Raw genomic sequence first — 19,819 nt, 5'->3', positions numbered from 1 at the left:
TGACTAACAGGAAACCTGAAGAGAACCCCGACACCACCGTGTTGGCAGGTAACACCGTGATGGTCTGTGAAGCTCACCTGACACACTCTGACAAACTGCTTGTCGTTGCCTGCAGCTACAACAAGGTGTCCGTCGCTGGTTCTGAAGCCCTGAAACAGAAACCGATACCGAACGTCAAACATCAAACTCCACGTTTCACCTGCAGAAGAGAAACTTCAAATGGAAAGAAAACCCAAAACATGTGAATTTGTTTGGATTTTATTTTAAAGGGACAATTCATAAAAGCAATAAAACATGTAAAACCTTTTGCTGCATGTCACTCCCCCTCTCTCTACCCCCTGCTTCCTGTCTCTCTTCAACTGTCCATTAAAGGCAGAAAAAGCCCCAAAAAACAATAAATTTTTTTCTTTTAAAGGATGTAAAACATGAAGGACTTTTAACTTTGGCCTATTTGCAGATGTTGTTCCTGGTTCAAACTTTAAGTAAAACTTTCTAAAATAAACAGAGAAACTAAACAAAAGAAGAAGAAGTGTCAGGCCTAAAGAACTATCTCCAGCAGATGAACAGGATCTGAAAGTGATGTCCTTAAGAAAGAGGAAAACATCCAGCAAAGACCTGACACAGGAGCTGAGAGATGCATCTGGACCTTCAGCTGATCCATCTGCTGTTGGCCCAAGCCTCATCAGAAATGGGCTCCATGGAAGGGTGGCTGTCAGGAAGCCGTTCTTAAGGAAGGGAAACAGGGAGAAAAGGCTGAGCTGTGCCAAAGGACCAACCCGGTCTCACAGAAAAACGTGTAACAGCTACGTTGGTCAACAAGGGAAAACGTGCTATTGTCACAATTTGGCCCCCACAATTGTGACAATAGCACGTTTTATTTGGCCTTTTCATTTACATTGCTTCGCAACCAGGTCACGTGACTATCAAGTTTCCCTCAGCTAAAAAAAGAAAATGGCCGACTGTCGACCTTTTTTCTGTGAAAAACACAACATTTTAAGAAAGTATCTGCATTTCGATGGCATTTCTAGCGAGAACTATGCAAAACGTTTTCATAAGTCCAGAGTCCAGACTAAACATGGAGAAGCAGCATTTAGCTGTTATGCTGCCAACAAGTGGAACAAACTGCCAGTGGAGATTAAACTTTCACCAAAATGGAGACATTTTTAAATCCAGGTTAAAGACATTTCTGTTCTCATGTGTCTATGCATGAAATCTGCACGATATCTTTGAACTTATCTGGACTGTTGCTTGTTTTTAAATTCATTTAAATGATTTGATTTGTTTCTCTTTATATTCTTTTATGTATTTTAATGCTTCTTCCACTCCCTGCTGCAATGCTTTTATTTTATGTAAAGCACTTTGAACTGTTTTGTACATGAATGTGCTATATAAATAAATTTGATTTGATTTGAAGAATGTAGACGATCTTTCGTTTATTAGTTTCGCCAAAGATTTTAGCATCTCCTTGAAAAAACGTAACAATAAAACGTTTTGTACCGTTGTTAAGGTGGTTGCGAAGCAATGTAAATGAATAGGCCAAATAAAACGTGGTATTGTCACGATTTTGGGGGCCAAATTGTGACAATAGCACGTTTTCCCTTGTGGACCAACGTAGCTCTCACACGAGACGGAGTTGAAAGGACACAAGAAGTGGGCTGAAAATCAGTGGCAGCAGGTCTGATGGAGGGATGAATCCTCCCCAGAGCCCGGAGCTCCACATTACTGAAGCAGTGTGGGATCATGTTGGCAGAGAACGGAACAAAAGGCAGCCCACATCCAAAGAAGAGCTTTGGGATGTCCTTCAAGAAGTCTGGAGAACTATTCCTGAAGACTCCTTAACTCTTTCGGTGCCATTGACGTCTATAGACGTCAATTTAAAAAAAAACGTTCACTGCCAAAGACGTCTATAGACCTCAATTGCGTTTTTAACGGAGCGGGCTGGGGGACAATCTAGCGGAGTTCGTCACTAAATCTTAGGCTTGTAAACACTAAACAGAGAATATACTGGCAAAATTACCCGCTAGGTGGCAGCAGTGCCACTATGCACAAAAAAAAGGAGCTTGTTTTCTCCATTTTTTTGGGTCAAACAGCTGTTTTTGGTGAAACCAACCTATGTTCTACTGTCTATTACTAAAGGACTGAAAATGGTAGAAACAAATTTTTTTTCCTGATGAAAGAAGAGAGTCTACTCTTTCTTTTGGTAATTTCGGTGTGTACATAGTCATAAGACACACTTTTCTGTGGGTCTTGGAAAATCAGTCAAAATACTGAAAAACACTTGGCAGTATGGGTGTCTCTGAACTGAAAATGGCCGGCAGCCAATGAGTTAAAGAAAGGACTGAAAGCTCGTCTGAGAGGGTTCAGAACTATTCTCTGATTCCATGAAAGTAACGGTGATAAGTTATGACTTCACCCTTTATCTGACAGCAGAAATGATTCAGTTATTCTGAGAATCCCTCAAACCCAGATGATCCTCATTCTTCTGCCCGCCGGGTAAAAAGAGGAACGACTCGTGGAGGTGCAGAGGGAATAACTGATGGCCGACGGGAATCTGGTGACTTCCGAGCCTCCGCTGAAGGCATGAAAACATCAGGTGTGGTGAGGAAACTGTGAGCGTCCTGGTGTTTCCAGCGTTTGAGCTTGGGATCTGTTGCGTGCTCTTCTTCTGTGGTGGTCTCGCAGCGCTGCCTGGAGAGTTAGCACCTGCTTTATCTCCATCAAACAATCAACAAGCATTCTTTCACACAGACTTTCCTGAACATCTGCAGCGGATTTAGATGGAAATCTGACTCCTGAAGCTGAGAGGTAGCAGAGAGGCTGGCTTCGTGCTGCTGACCTCGGGGTTACAATAATTTTTATTAGCTCGATTCCTCCCAGCAGGTAGAGATGAACTTCATCCTCATCTTATGGGAGAGTTAGGGTGAGATGATGAGGGTTTAGGTTTAATAAGCTGAAGTCCTCCAGAGGAAGCCTGTCTGAAAGGCCACGACTAATTACTCCTCTTCTTTCTCTCTTTTTTAATTCTCCTCCTCATCTTTCCTTTCCTCAAGTCGTATTTCTTCTTCTTCTCTCACAATCGCTGGTGATAGAATGATGTGATCATGATGCCCGACACGAGCAGCAGCTGCTCAGAAACCTTTCAGACGGACCGAGGCCGCCGCTACCAGGTCAGGTCCGTTAACTTCCTGAAACCAGTTCCCAGCATGCATCATTTGTTCCCCTTTCTTTAGCTGCATCTGTGAAAAACAGCTTCAAAGTTTCAACTTTTTTCTACATTTACGTTAAAACTGCTTTCAGTTACCAAAAGAGTCAAATTAATATAAGAATGCTCTCTTCGGGTCGGGAATGAGATCCTTCCCCAAGTGGAGGAGTTCAAGTATCTCGGGGTCTTGTTCACGAGTGAGGGTCGAATGGAACAGGAGATTAACAGACGGATCGGTGCGGCGTCTGCAGTGATGCGGGCTCTGCACCGGCCCATCGTGGTGAAGAAGGAGCTGAGCCAGAAGGCCAAGCTCTCGATTTACCGGTCAGTCTATGTTCCTACCCTCACCTATGGTCACGAGCTGTGGGTAGGGACCGAAAGAACGAGATCCTACCCTCACCTATGGTCACGAGCTGTGGGTAGGGACCGAAAGAACGAGATCCTACCCTCACCTATGGTCACGAGCTGTGGGTAGGGACCGAAAGAACGAGATCCTACCCTCACCTATGGTCACGAGCTGTGGGTAGTGACCGAAAGAACGAGATCCTACCCTCACCTATGGTCACGAGCTGTGGGTAGTGACCGAAAGAACGAGATCGCGAATACAAGCAGCCGAAATGAGTTTCCTCCGCAGGGTGTCTGGGCTCTCCCTTAGAGATAGGGTGAGAAGCTCGGTCATCCGGGAGGGGCTCAGAGTAGAACCGCTGCTCCTCCGTATCGAGAGGAGTCAGATGAGGTGGCTCGGGCATCTGGTTAGGATGCCTCCTGGGGCCTCTGGTTAGGACGCCTCCTGGGGCATCTGGTGAGGATGCCTCCTGGACGCCTCCCCGGTGAGGTGTTCCGGGCCCGTCCCACTGGGAGGAGGCCCCGGGGAAGACCCAGGACACGTTGGAGAGACTATGTTTCTCGGCTGGCCTGGGAACGCCTCGGGGTCCCCCCAGAAGAGCTGGAGGAAGTGGCCGGGGACAGGGACGTCTGGGTCTCTTTGCTCAAGCTGCTGCCCCCGCGACCCGATCCCCGGACCAGCGGAAGATAATGGATGGATGGATGGATAATATAAGAAATTCAGTTTAAAAAAAATCCTAATCCCAAAATAATGAATGTTATCAAGTCTAAAAGTAGAAAAGTAGGAAAAAAACAGACAATAATAAGAATTATATGTTATTCAACATCAAGAAAAAGTAAATAAGATTCAATTTAAAGCTTAAAAAAGAAATATAAGATATAATCTAATGACTAATTATGGAACAATTAATATAAATGAAATGATTAAAGTGTTTTATGCCACCAGAAATGAATAATCTAGAAGCTCTTTGTGGGTTTTAGACTGGAATTAAGATTTGTTCCCATTTCTTTAGCTGCATGTGTGAAAAACAGCTTCAAAGTTTCAACTTTTTTCTACATTTACGTTAAAACTGCTTTCAGTTACCAAAAGAGTCAAATTAATATAAGAAATTCAGTTAAAAAAAATCCTAATCCCAAAAAAGTTCTCCTCCTCATCTTTCCTTTCCTCGAGTCGTATTTCTTCTTCTTCTCTCACAATCGCTGGTGATAAAAGTGTTGGCCACATGAAAGGAGTGCAGCCGCACACACACTCAGCTCAGTGTGGATTCAGAGCGCTAACCCCGCGGTCACACGGCTCCCACCGCAGCCTCGCTTTCATCCCCCGCCTCAGGGAACTGTGGGTAACGCCGTCCTGACGGGGACTTCGACGGGACGCTCAGCCACAAAACCCCAAACGGTCCTCGGAGAGGGCGCGCTGAGCGGTCAGGTCCCAGCAGGGAGGCCGCTGCCCCCTCGCCTCCCACCTCACACACTGACGACCTGATGGAGATCTCAGCTGCTCCAACACACCTGGAGCCATGGCCCGAGTGGAAACATCCTCTTTAATGCAACCAGATTTCCTGATGTGTTTGTGAAGCTCATTTCAACGCTTAGAAAATTCACAATTTTCTGAGAAATGATGCTGAAGACTAGCCTGGCTGACGCGTCCACATCTGGATGAGATGGTGGTCTGGGAACTAGGTGTGCATTTTCTCGTATTTGAGGCATGGTTTACGAATGCCTAGAGCCGTTTATTGGGCGCTACGAATTTCTATCAAATGGCGTCTGGTTCTTCCCATGCTGCTTTGCGCGCGATTCATAGCCAATTGTCTCACTTATACCAGATGACGTATGTAGAGCGACAGAAATTCGACGAGGCAATGAAATCTTTCAACGCCAAACGTTGCTCTTTTTTAAAAGTAAACTTGCGTTCTAAGCTACTTAAAACACTTTCTAAGGCTGCATCGAACGGAAACGTTGTGTCCGCTGCCATGTTGGATTAACACTCTACAAGCTTCGGTGTCACGCAAAGCAACGTCATCGTCTTGCTGCAGGTTGATTCTTCTCAACCTGCTTCAGAACGGCAAGTCATGCGCATGTCCAAAAAGGTCCGTAAAAGCACCATAAACGTCCGTTTTCAAAATCATCAACTCACCGGATTGGTTACTGGTGTGCACTGGTAATTCATATCAAATTTCGTTGCGAAAAGTTGCTTCTGTCATTTTGTAAATCCCAGTGAGTTCTATTGAAGACTGGATTTTTTTGTTGATATTACTCCGATTACGTGCCGAAGGACAATGAACAATCGCCATCAATGGCGCCAACAAGTGGTGTGGAGTATAGCAAGTCAGATTCAACTGCTGAGCGGAACTTTATCCACGGCTGTGAGGTGGCTAAGACAATAGTTTGAGCATGAACGAGCTGCCAAATAAAACACGACAGAAGTCGTGAAATTTGATATGGATCACCAGTGCACACCAGTAACCACTCCGGTGAGTTGATGATTTTGAAAACGGACGTTTATGGTGCTTTTACGGACCTTTTTGGACATGCGCATGACTTGCCGTTCTGAAGCAGGTTGAGAAGAATCAAAATTAGGCCCCATCCACACGTAGCCGGGTATCTGCTAAAACGAATATATTTCTCTACGTTTGGACCTGTCATCCACATGGAAACGAATTAAAAACGCATCGTAAACCAATGTTTTTAAAAACTCCGGGCAAAGTGAAGATTTTTGAAAACTCCGTTTATGCAGCTGCGTGTAGACAGAGATAACCGGAGTTTTGCGTTTTCGAACGTCACAATATGCGCCAAAACAACAACAAATCTGCTTTAAAGTCTAAAGTGCGACCTTTGTTAACTGAAGAAGCATAGATGCCTTGAGAACTGTGCTGGTTATTATTGTGCAGGCGCTGTTTACAGCCTTGATTTTACACGCCCAAGTCGTACTCCCAGAGGAATGGCGTGTAAATTTCAGCATGTCCCGGTCCTCACTCCTGTCGCTGTCGGAATTATTACGTCCTCATATCGAGGGGCAGTCCACTGTCATGCGATCACCTGTCAGTGTGCTCAAAAAAAGTTGCGTGCACACTTTATTATTTAGCTGACGAGGGCAGATTACGCAAAACAGCAAATGCATTTTGGTTGTCAAGACAGGTGGTCTCAAACATTGTCAGTGATTGAAAACGCAGATGTTCGGTTATGTGTGGAAGGTGTTATTTTCGAAAACGAGGTAATGTGGATACAAATTATTTTATAAACGTAGGGGGGAAATATTCGGTTTTAAAAATACCCGGCTACGTGTGTACATAGCCTTAGGCAAATACCGGAGACAGCAGTAAACATCGAAAAAGCGGTGAGGGGGGTTCTAAAACATTGCAGACGACTCATAAAAGAGGCTTAATGTTGAAAATACCGCAGTTATCCTTTAATGGAGAAAATAAATCCATAACTTATTTCTCGGTCCAACACACGGCTCAACGCGGCCCAACGCCACAGAGATGTTCAGAGGATCTCCAGTTTGTCCACAAATGTGTTTAAAACAAAGTTCCTTAGAGAAAGAGTGGAAGGGATCTGCATATTTCTCCCTCTGCAGAGCAGAATATCATTAAAGCATTCAGGGAATCTGGAGGAGTTTCAGAGTTTAAAGGACGAGGGAGCGAGCCTAAGCTGGACCCCCGTGACCTCTGACCCCTCAGACGGCGCTGGATCAAGAACCCTCATTCATCAGCAGCTGATAGAGGCACACGGACGAGGGATTACTGTGGGAAACCTTTGTCCGGCATCACGATCCAGAGTTCCATTCACAGACTTTGGAAAAGCATCTCCTGAGGGCTGAGCCCCCCCGTCCTCACATCCCGGAGACGCCCCTGGATTAAACTTCTTCCTCCGGAGGCTTTTATTCTACTTTCAGAAATGAGTTTTCAATGTTTCGGCAGCAGATGACGGTCAGAGAGGCACATGTGGACTCATTTATCCGATGACACGGATTAGGATCTGCGTTAATGTCGGATTAAAGGAAAGCAGCAGGTATGAAAGGACATTCATGTTTCACATCAAGAAGTTTGGGTTATGGGAGATGTTTTATCCCAACGCTCCCCCATCAGACCCTCTCATGTGTCTCCTCTTTGACACGCTGGATGTCTCAGTTTTGGGGGGATCATGGACGCCTCCTTCAGCTCCGACATCGTCCTCCCAAAGCTGCGACCGCAGCACCGCTGATTCTGTTGTTTCGACCGTCGCGATCGCCCGCTCGGCTTTCATCTCCCGCAGCCGGGGGGTGAGGACGGGGTCGGAGGGGGAGGGAAGAGGGAAGGAGCGCCGTACACATGAGGATCAGATCCAAACGTGGGACAATAAATCTGCGGCCGCGACCACAAGAATGGAGCCGCCGCGGCGTTCACACCGAGAGGAAGAAGCGAGACGTGAGGAGGAGCCATGAACCTCCCCAACCTCAGGAACATCTCCCTCAGGCTCCGGCGCTAATGCGAAGCAGACTCTGGAGCGAGCGTGGACGACTTCTTGTTCCCATTTACAGAAGATTGAAATGTTCATTTCACTGGAATGAAGAGAAGTTGGTCACAGACAGAAGAAGAAGAAGAAGATGAAACGCCACTTTCTTCCTGTCCGCCGCAAAGACAGCTGCTTTCCGTTAGTCAGATTCATTAAGCTCCAACACCAACAAACCTCGTGTGGAGGCTTTCATGTCGGCTGCTGATGTTCATGTTGCATCAGCAGCCTCTCATTTACAGCTTCATTAATTCACTTCATCCAGATAAATATGCATCCTGCTGGGTTTAAGGCCCTGATACAGAACCCCTTCCTTCTCTGCTCATCACTCAGTGGGGTCACATGGCCCTGAAAGGATCGGATTATTGGCTAAATTACAATCAGACTGAGTTATTAAGTGCATGTATACACCTTAATCTGACTAAGAATGGGCCGGATCTAATTATTGGCTAAATTACAATCAGACTGAGTTATTAAGTGCATGTAGACACCTTAATCTGACTAAGAATGGGACCGGATCGGATTATTGGCTAAATTACAATCAGACTGAGTTATTAAGTGCATGTAGACACCTTAATCTGACTAAGAATGGGATCGGATCGGATTATTGGCTAAATTACAATCAGACTGAGTTATTAGGTGCATGTAGACACCTTAATCTGACTAAGAATTGGACAATAATCCGATCCCGAGTGTTTTTATTCTCAATCAAACAGTTCAGAGAATGGGCCTTCCGCAATGAACAGAAGCCCCGCAGCCGTGGCTGGGAGTAAGAGAAGAACCTGAGGCCGAGGAAACGCTGACTTTATAGGAGCTGCAACACAGTTTGGTGTCGTTGAGGATGTTAAAGGGACAGTTCGCCTCTTTTGACATGAAGCTGCCTGCTGTGTAGACCAAAGCGCAGACTGAGCAGCAAACAGCGTAACAGGCGCGGCTGTCGGCAGGCGGCAGGCGGCAGGCGGCAGCAGGCAGTGATACGAAGGGAGAGAAAATAGGGCCAAGAGATTGTGAGGTCTGACTTTTTCCTGGAGAACCATTTTGTGATGCAAATGTATTACTCTGTTGAACGCATATTGTTCTGAGAAGCAAAACGCTTTATTTTTTAAACCCCAGCCAACTAGCCGGACTACCTTCATCAACACCAAAACGAGGCTGGAACTCTGCTCACAGGACGCAGCAGGGGGTAAGAAGATGTTCAGAAATGATGCTGCTGATATGGGATGTTACACAGCTTCATGTCGGAAGAGGCGAACAGTCCCTTTAAGCTGCGTTTGTGCTGTTAAAACATCCAGCTTTGAGTTTCCGTGCCGTGCAGAAAGTAGATCTTTCATGTTTAACGACACCGCAGAGACGTGTTTGACTCGAGTCTCTCGTGTTTTTAATGAACTTATCTGCATCTGAATCTATGAAAACAATTAACGAGACGAAGAAGCCACACAAACGCCGGCGATTAAAGGAAACGCGTCTTCAAAGCGAAGCTTCGGCGAGACCCGGAGGACACGAAGACAACACGTTAAATCAGAGACGTGTGAGCGTCCCGCCCACATCAGAGCAGTCAGCGAGTCTGACACTAATCGCCTCTAATTGTCGTATAATTGAACTCTGACGTCAACCTGAAAATCTTCCAGAGCTCCCAACGTTCTGACTCAGATGTGGGAACCTTTCCCTTGTTTATCCCATTAAGAAAAACACCAAAAACTGCCAAAAATAGATTCAAATCAGTCAATTTGATGCTTTTCCTGTCAGCGATTCTGTGCGTTTGGAGGTTTTTCTTTCCTTTGGTCAGCACAGAGGGTCGGATGGACAGTCGGGTAAGGTTACCTGGTAAGGTACGATGCTCTCGTGGGCCGTCCCCCAGCGCCTCGCCTCCTTCCCAGCGTTCAGATAGTTGGCAGCGATGTGGCTGAGGCAGGAAACCTGGCGGTGAGAGCACAGAGCGAGCTGTTAAACTGAGCCGTCAGCGCTGGTTCTGCAGCACGACCAGCAGCTCACCTCCAACCCTGCTGGCTTTACGGCGCGTTGTTCCCACATTCTGAGCTCATAAACTGAAGATAAACATGTCCCAGATTCTTACAGAGCAAGCATGAGCAGGATATGAATGTAAACAGATGATCAGTTAGCTCTCAGTTAAACATCTTTATTAGCTAAGAGCCACTTTAAGTGTCTTCGGATCAGAGTTAACAGCCCTGAACAGGATAAAACCTGCAGAAAAAGGAAGGCTGGATGCGTTTGGCGTCATATTCACAGTCAAAGCTGCACATTTATATTAATGTTATCCACAGAATTATGGATCTGTGGGACAAAGTGAACAACTTCGACATCTGGAACTGTTCTGTGACATCATCGGTGATCCAGGATGAAAATGATGTCATAATTTGTCAACATGAAATCATAATAATATTAATTACAGCTGGTGTAACTGCGTACTCCCCTCAGGGTCGCCCTGTGAGCTCCATATTTATGAGCATTATGTCAGAATCAGATCCAGAGTTATGTCTGTTAAGAAATTTAGGAGATTATTTAGTTTTTATCAATTTAACTCAGAAAAACTCAAGAAGGTTCTCTAGAAAGTTCCTCATTTAACCAACTCTCAGCCTGAGCTTCAGAGCAGGGAAATGGAAGCATCTGAGAAATAACTCCTCATGGTTTATTTACGGATGTATTTTCTCCTTTAGCAGCAGCTAACGCTAACAGCTCAGCTAATGAAGGTGACGTACACCAGCTTCTAAGGATTTATTGCTGCTCCTTTCTGAAAGATGAACATCATTGTTCCAACATTAGCATTTCTCCTTTAGCAGCAGCTAACACTAACAACTCAGCTAATGAAGATGACGTACACCAACTTCTAAGGAGTTATTGCTGTTATTTTCTCCTTTACCAGCAGCTAACGCTAACAGATTAGCTAATGAAGGTGACGTACACCAACTTCTAAGGAGTTATTGCTGTTATTTTCTCCTTTAGCAGCAGCTAACGCTAACAGCTCAGCTAATGAAGATGATCTACACCAGCTTCTAAGGACTTATTGCTGTTATTTTCTCCTTTATCAGCAGCTAACGCTAACAGATTAGCTAATGAAGATGATCTACACCAACTTCTAAGGACTTATTGCTGCTCCTTTCTGAAAGATGAACATTATTGTTCCCACATCACTTTGTTAGCTGAAGCCTTCTGACTGAACGGTTCCGTTCTGTAACTCATCAACCTGCAGCTGTGTGGATAAGGTGCGTTTCCAACACAACACCGAAGAGCAAAAACTCTACTTTAAGATGCATTTAGAGCATTGTTTTGTATTTCCATAAATCACCAGTTAACAGTGGACAATCAGTCGTGAATAAAAATCATTTCAACCGACAGTTTGTTTGTATTCTTGATGGTGAATTTAATTTATTTTAGTATTAACATGTAAAACCGTGTAAAGGAAATATTTAGGACCCAGAATTAGTTCTTATTATCTTTTCATTTCATAAATAAAATATATAAAACACATTTCTCATCATTCTTGAGGTGAATCATATAAAGTTTAAAGTTCTGGATGATTTCCAGGAAACCCACCGTGGTTCTGCCCCAGTTACAGACCTCAGTGATGCTTTCCTGCTTACAGACGGTGACCAAATAACACGAATCATTCGTAAAGTGTGACGTCAGGTTCAATAAACTAACAACAACTCTCAGCAAAGTGGACCCCAAGATTCAGGACTTTCAGGTACTTTGATTTCTTAATCTGACAACTGAAAACACACCGATGTGACGCAGTTTGAGGCCAACGTGAAGCTTTAAAATCAGATTAATTCAGAGTAAAACGGGGGACACTGAGGCTGAACCCAGAACACCTTTCCTGCTCACCTGAGTCTCAAAGGATTAAAAACTCTCTACAAAGGGTTTTCCTTCTTCTTCCGACTCCCCGACACACCACAACCATCCCTCAGCTCAGTGTGGAACCAGTTAAAAGCAACTGAAACCATCAGATTTCCCCCGACGCTCAAACCAAACTGGGCTTAAAGCCGTCCACATGTGGCCTCCTGGTGGATTCGCGCTGTGCCGGCATGCCTGTGGCTGCGTGGGGAGGGAGCAGAGGTGGATTGTGGGTATCTTGTGTGTAGCAGCTCCAGCGGTCGACCGCAGGGATCGAGACCTCGCAGCCTGGAAAAGCAATCGCAGCAACAGTTTCACGGTTTGTGTTGGAGTCGTGTACTCGATCAGGTCAATCCCTCTCTGGCTGGTTCCTTTAAAGCAGCTGTTAAAACATCAGCTGCTTAAAAAGCACAATATGGGTCAAACACACCGTATCTGACAGAAAAAGGTTTTCTAAAACTACTAATGCATCGTTTTCAGAACTTTAGAGTTCGTACTGAAGCCCTCATGGACACGGTTCTGTTCGACCTCAGTGCTGCATCTGTGGACACAGCTGTCCACAACATCTGGAGCAAGAGTGCTGCTGCTGAATGATTTCAGCCACATTCCAGTTTGTGGACCAACTGTGGAGTTCCACTTGGTTCTGGACTGGGACCACTTTTGTTTTTTACCGTAAATGCTTGAAATGATGGCGAACGTCATCATAAAACCTGATTTAAACCTTCTTTAAACACTTTGATAACAGCCAGCTCTATTTATCCTGATGAAAATAATCATTTACATCGAAACTGTTGAATTTAAATTGTTTCTGTAGCTTAGCAACAGCTCATCTGATGATGTCACACGCAGCGTCAGCAGGTAACTCAGGTGAACTCTCACAGCAGATGACATGGACAGAAACTCACAGCCAGCTGTTCAACATCTGGGCTGCAGAGACGCTGCTTCTCAGTGACATGTCCAGGATTACAGCATCTGTTGTTAACCAGCTCTGTGGTCCTCCTCCTTTCCTGTTAGCGCTCTGTCTGCAGTCTCTGTCTGCCCGGATAGTCTTAAAGCTGAGCAGAGAGCTGTTAGAGCTGTTCCTGCAGCCTGATATTCCTGCTATATTATATATTATATTCCAAGCTCGACCATTTTATCCTCCAGTGATCTCACATTTCCCATGATGATCGAGGGAAGAAATGGTTTGAACTTCCTCCTCCTTTTTAGCTCCATTTGGTTCCTCCCTTGGATCCTAGACGTCTCTCTCTTAATCTCAATTTGGGCTCTTACTCCAGGCAATACTTGGGCTTTTAAAAAGCTCAGTTAGCCGATCCAACAGGTTAACAATTATCCCGTTGCCATGGTTACGCATCATAACAGATGTAAAAAAATGAGTCCTTCCAGCAACTCAGCATCCAAAATAACGTAAAATGCTGAATGACATCACACTGGTTTCTTTTACTTCATATATTTAATCTTCATCTGCAGAAAATCACCAAAATCCGGTGCATCCTGTCCCGAAGTGCCGCTGAAAAACGTCTCGTCTGGATCACTGCTTCAGCATTTCAGCTGGGCGTCCTAATAATCCCATTAAAACCTTTTAGTTGGTCCCAAATGCTGCAGCCACAGTGATCCTGTTTCTCCAGTTTTAACTTTGCTGCACTGGCTGTAAAATAAAATGAAATTAAAGCTGCAAGCAGCCTTGAGCGGGAGCGAGATGTGCGCACGTTGGGGCATGCGCTGGACGCCGTAGTCGCGCAGCTCCGCCCACACGCACGATACCCTCTCCATACGTACGAGCACATAATAACCCCAATGCGGAGGGGCTTTTGAACATTTCAAGTTTCATGACTTTGCGATGATGATAAGGCTTTCAAATCACAAACGCCATCACACGATTTTCACCGCCTGGTCACGCCCACAATGTTCAGAGTTTGGAAAAGTTTTTCAATGAATTTTTCCCCCCATGTCCTAAGAAGTTTGGAGCTGTTACTATTAAATCTGTAGGACGAGTTTGTTCAAATGCGAGTTGTGGGAAAAAAAAGACGTTTCCAACCACCAGCAGGTGGCGCTGTAGGTGGATGTCACTATAATAATATGTGCGAGTTCAGGCCGGGTCCAGCATTCACCGTATGAAGTTTGGGACAGATTGGATAATGTATGTGGGAGTTATGAGCGACTTAATTTTTTGTGGCGAGTGACTGTGAGTCATCAAACTTTGGGGCGTAGCCACGGCCACGCCCTTTAAGTTTTGAAAAAGTTTCCCCATGATTCCCCCCCCCCCCCCCCCCATGTCTTAAGAGTAACCTGGCCAAGTTTGAAGTCTGTAGCATTAAATCTGTAGGACGAGTCTGATCATATGCAAGGCGTGGAATCGGTCAAAAATGGCACGAAAGCGCACTTTCCATCCAAAATGGCCGCCTTCCTGTGGACGTGTGACCATGGCGGCATGAGACTTTTCTGTGCGTCTGGGCATGATGAATGAGTGTACCGAATTTTGTCGTCCCACGTGAAACTAACCCCTATGCGGGGACCATTTTTAAGCATCGTAGGGGGCGCTACAGAGTCAATGAGCGACTCCCAAAAATATAAAGTTTAGATTCTTTCATGTCGTCGACTGGCAGGTGGCGCTCGCAAAATTTCCTGAGTTTTCGAGCACCACATAAACCCCTTATGTGGAGCCTTTTATATCAATTACCTAACTGTGCCATGCCGACTAATCAGGCGGCTTCATTCGAAGAGATGTGATCAGATTGGGAGGCAGTGGCTGTGTTCCAAACCGCATACTTCTCCTACTACTCCTACTACTCATGCTAATTTTTTGAGTTCGTATGCGAGTTTGAGTAAGCGAGAAGTTCCCGGATGCATGTTGCTAGAGTTTACAGAGTTTAGAGCTTAAGGGAAATCAGCTTCAGGCCGGCTGATTTCGGCTCGGGCAGGAGCCAAATGCATTGTGGGTAAACACTCTGCATACTGTCTGATCGATGAGTATGCAGTATGTAAGTGTGCAGTTTGAAAGTATGTAGTATGCAATATGTAGTACGTAGTATGCAGTATGCAGTATTTAGTATGCAGTATGCAGTATGTAGTATGCAGTATGCAGTATGCAGTATGTAGTATGTAGTATGCAGTATGTAGTATGTAGTATGTAGTATGCAGTATGTAGTATGCAGTATGCAGTATGTAGTATGTAGTATGCAGTATGTAGTATGTAGTATGTAGTATGAAGTATGTAGTATGTAGTATGTAGTATGCAGTATGTAGTATGCGGTATGTAGTATGTAGTATGCAGTATGCAGTATGCAGTATGTAGTATGTAGTATGCAGTATGTAGTATGTAGTATGTAGTATGAAGTATGTAGTATGTAGTATGAAGTATGTAGTATGTAGTATGCAGTATGTAGTATGCGGTATGTAGTATGTAGTATGCAGTATGTAGTATGCAGTATGTAGTATGTAGTATGAAGTATGTAGTATGTAGTATGTAGTATGCAGTATGTAGTATGCGGTATGTAGTATGTAGTATGCAGTATGCAGTATGCAGTATGTAGTATGTAGTATGTAGTATGCAGTATGTAGTATGTAGTATGTAGTATGAAGTATGTAGTATGTAGTATGTAGTATGCAGTATGTAGTATGCGGTATGTAGTATGTAGTATGCAGTATGTAGTATGCAGTATGTAGTATGTAGTATGAAGTATGTAGTATGTAGTATGTAGTATGCAGTATGTAGTATGTAGTATGAAGTATGTAGTATGTAGTATGCGGTATGTAGTATGTAGTATGCAGTATGTAGTATGCAGTATGCAGTATGTAGTATGCAGTATGCAGTATGTAGTATGCAGTATGTAGTATGCAGTATGCAGTACGTAGTATGCAGTATGTAGTATTTAGTATGCAGTATGCAGTATGTAGTATGCAGTATGTAGTATGTAGTATGCAGTATGTAGTATGAAGTATGCAGTATGTAGTATGTAGTATGAAGTATGTAGTATGTAGTATGCGGTATGTAGTATGTAGTATGCAGTATGTAGTATTTAGTATGCAGTATGCAGTATGCGGTATGTAGTATGTAGTATGCAGTATGTAGTATTTAGTATGCAGTATGCAGTATGCAGTATGTAGTATGCAGTATATAGTATGCAGTATGTAGTATGTAGTATGAAGTATGTAGTATGTAGTATGCGGTATGTAGTATGTAGTATGCAGTATGTAGTATGTAGTATGCAGTATGCAGTATGTAGTATGAAGTATGTAGTATGTAGTATGCGGTATGTAGTATGTAGTATGCAGTATGTAGTATGTAGTATGCAGTATGCAGTATGTAGTATGCAGTATGCAGTATGTAGTATGCAGTATGCAGTATGAAGTATGCAGTATGTAGTATGAAGTATGTAGTATGTAGTATGCGGTATGTAGTATGTAGTATGCAGTATGTAGTATGTAGTATGTAGTATGAAGTATGCGGTATGCAGTATGTAGTATGTAGTATGAAGTATGAAGTATGCGGTATGCAGTATGTAGTATGTAGTATGTAGTATGCAGTATGTAGTATGAAGTATGAGGTATGAAGTATGCGGTATGCAGTATGTAGTATGCAGTATGCAGTATGTAGTATGCAGTATGCAGTATGTAGTATGCAGTATGTAGTATGTAGTATGCAGTATGTAGTATGTAGTATGCAGTATGCAGTATGTAGTATGTAGTATGAAGTATGCGGTATGCAGTATGCAGTATGTAGTATGTAGTATGAAGTATGCGGTATGCAGTATGCAGTATGTAGTATGAAGTATGAAGTATGCGGTATGCGGTATGCAGTATGCGGTATGCGGTATGAAGTATGCGGTATGCAGTATGCAGTATGCAGTATGTAGTATGCAGTATGTAGTATGTAGTATGCAGTATGTAGTATGCAGTATGCAGTATGTAGTATCCAGTATGTAGTATGCAGTGTGCAGTATGTAGTATGTAGTATGCAGTATGTAGTATGTAGTATGAAGTATGCAGTATGTAGTATGCAGTATGTAGTATGCAGTATGTAGTATGTAGTATGAAGTATGTAGTATGTAGTATGCGGTATGTAGTATGTAGTATGCAGTATGTAGTATGTAGTATGCGGTATGCAGTATGTAGTATGTAGTATGAAGTATGAAGTATGCGGTATGCAGTATGTAGTATGTAGTATGTAGTATGCAGTATGTAGTATGAAGTATGCGGTATGAAGTATGCGGTATGCAGTATGTAGTATGCAGTATGCAGTATGTAGTATGCAGTATGTAGTATGCAGTATGTAGTATGAAGTATGCGGTATGCAGTATGCAGTATGTAGTATGTAGTATGCAGTATGCAGTATGTAGTATGAAGTATGCGGTATGCAGTATGTAGTATGTAGTATGCAGTATGTAGTATGAAGTATGCGGTATGAAGTATGCGGTATGCAGTATGTAGTATGCAGTATGCAGTATGTAGTATGTAGTATGTAGTATGAAGTATGCGGTATGCAGTATGTAGTATGTAGTATGCAGTATGTAGTATGAAGTATGCGGTATGAAGTATGCAGTATGCAGTATGTAGTATGTAGTATGCAGTATGTAGTATGCAGTGTGCAGTATGTAGTATGTAGTATGAAGTATGCAGTATGAAGTATGCGGTATGCAGTATGTAGTATGTAGTATGCAGTATGTAGTATGTAGTATGCAGTATGCAGTATGAAGTATGAAGTATGCGGTATGAAGTATGCAGTATGTAGTATGCAGTATGCAGTATGTAGTATGTAGTATCTAGTATGTAGTATGTAGTATGTAGTATGCGGTATGAAGTATGCGGTATGAAGTATGTAGTATGTAGTATGCGGTATGTAGTATGCAGTATGTAGTATGTAGTATGCAGTATGTAGTATGTAGTATGCGGTATGAAGTATGCGGTATGTAGTATGTAGTATGCAGTATGTAGTATGTAGTATGCAGTATGTAGTATGTAGTATGCGGTATGTAGTATGCGGTATGTAATATGCGGTATGTAGTATGTAGTATGTAGTATGCGGTATGAAGTATGCGGTATGAAGTATGTAGTATGCAGTATGCAGTATGTAGTATGCAGTATGTAGTATGTAGTATGTAGTATGTAGTATGTAGTATGCGGTATGAAGTATGCAGTATGTAGTATGTAGTATGTAGTATGTAGTATGTGTTTGGCTCTCATTAGTCGAAAGGAATTCCGGCAAAATGAGAAAAAGTGGGAAAAATGTGGATGGGAAAATACATTGAAAAGCTCTTAACAAGCCATTTTGGCGCTCAACTGGGTTTTCCTTCTAAACTCTGACTATAAACCGAGCTCCTCTCCGGGGGCCGTAAAGCTCCTAAATGAGCCGAGCTGTGTCATGTTGGCAGCCATGATGGTGAGGAATAAGAGAAGGAGACGCATAAAACACCGGTTTAAAGGCAACACTGTCACACAGGCAGCGTGTCCTGACACAGCAAATCAAACGCACCCCGAGCGTCCCGAGTCTTCAGAGTCCAAAACGCCACCCGGTCCCATCCGTCTGCGAAGCGCTGACGGTTTTAGGATCTCACGTGGCTGATTTGTTTAAACTCTCAGAGAAATACCGTTGGCCGTGTTTACAGGATAAATCTGCAGCTTGTTTGAATACCTGCAGCGTTCCTGGGTTTGTTGGGCTGGTCACACACACTCCTGCTTTCATCTCCAGACTAAAACATCTCATTGATCTAAATGAAACCGGACACTCAGCCTCAGTTATGAGATGAAGTCTGTGAAGAAAGCTCCAAAAATGCATTTAAAAAGGTTTCCGCTGATTTACTTTCTCTTTTTGGCTTTATTTCCACGATTCCTCCCCGTTTTTACTCTGCTGAAATGATCTGATTTTGATTTATTTGTCAGAGATCCAGCTGATAGATTAGCTCGATGGTTAAATGTGGTTGTTTTTCTTGTCCGTTTCTCTTTGACATCACAGTAAAGTGCTGCTGGTTTCCATCTGTTATCACATAATGAATCAGCTGCTGCCATGTGTTGGACGGTCAGACACAAAACTGAAGCTGAACCGGGTTTGTCTCGTTTCTTTGTGATGATGAAGATAACTTTAATAACCGATCAGCTGATCCAGCCGAGCAGCATGAAGAAAATAACTGTGATTCAGCTGCTGTTTCCCCACAGCTGGATGAATGGAATCAGCTTTTATTGGGTCCAAACAACAAAAAGACCCAGAAATGAATCGTGCTCGTGTCTTGTTTCTCTTGGTTCTCGTTTTTTTCCTCTGGAAAGACACGACAAAGCAAAGCGCCTCATTGTAACATCAGTTTCTGGTCTCAGAGATGACGTCGGAGTTCTTTTCAGGACATTTAAACATGTCCTCCTCAGACTTGTGAAAATGGAGTCCCTCAGGGGTCGATACTGGGGCCCCTTTTATTCCTGAAACTTCCAGTCTGACAAACTGTAACATAATTATTAAAGATGTAGATATCAGGTATAGATGTCCTCTACATTGTAGAGAAAAGAACTCTTCACTCTGTCCACAGTGCTGTCAGTGTGAAGCACTTTGTGGAACCTCGACGAGATTATTGATCGATTCTCATTTTAATGCTACTTATCCAATATTTAACTTTGACCCACGTTTGATATTAACACATCGAGAACGGTACACGGCATTCAATGTAGCATCGAGAGTGAGGAGAGGACCGGTGTTGTGTTGGAAACACATCTTATCCACACAGCTGCAGGTTGATGAGTAACAGAACGGAACCGTTCAGCTAGAAAGCTTCAGCTAACAAAGTAATGTGGGAACAATGATGTTCATCTTTCAGAAAGTAACAACAATAAGTCCTTAGAGGCTGGTGTACGTCATCTTCATTAGGAGAGCTGTTAGCGTTAGCTGCTGCTAAAGGAGAAAATAACAGCAATAAATCCTTAGAAGCTGGTGTACGTCATCTTCATTAG

The 19,819-nt window shown here is 43.5% G+C and overlaps 1 protein-coding gene across 3 annotated transcripts in view; it reads right to left on the bottom strand.

Moving 5' to 3' along the window:
• sugct (succinyl-CoA:glutarate-CoA transferase) overlaps window positions 1-19,819 on the bottom strand; it is a 124,444-nt gene that overhangs the window by 60,983 nt on the left and 43,642 nt on the right. For all 3 annotated transcript variants that reach the window (XM_075451916.1, XM_075451917.1, XM_075451918.1), the window contains exons 9-10: window positions 9,857-9,952; window positions 78-149 (exon numbers count right to left, since the gene is read on the bottom strand). In XM_075451916.1, coding sequence (XP_075308031.1) covers window positions 78-149; window positions 9,857-9,952 — 168 coding nt within the window. The remainder of the gene's footprint in view (window positions 1-77; window positions 150-9,856; window positions 9,953-19,819) is intronic.

The sequence above is a fragment of the Odontesthes bonariensis genome, chromosome 20, assembly GCF_027942865.1.
Source record: "Odontesthes bonariensis isolate fOdoBon6 chromosome 20, fOdoBon6.hap1, whole genome shotgun sequence".
In the NCBI taxonomy this organism is placed as follows: Eukaryota; Metazoa; Chordata; class Actinopteri; order Atheriniformes; family Atherinopsidae; genus Odontesthes; species Odontesthes bonariensis.
The sequence above is the reverse complement of the archived record's forward strand: the minus strand, read 5'-3'. Positions and strand labels throughout refer to the sequence as shown.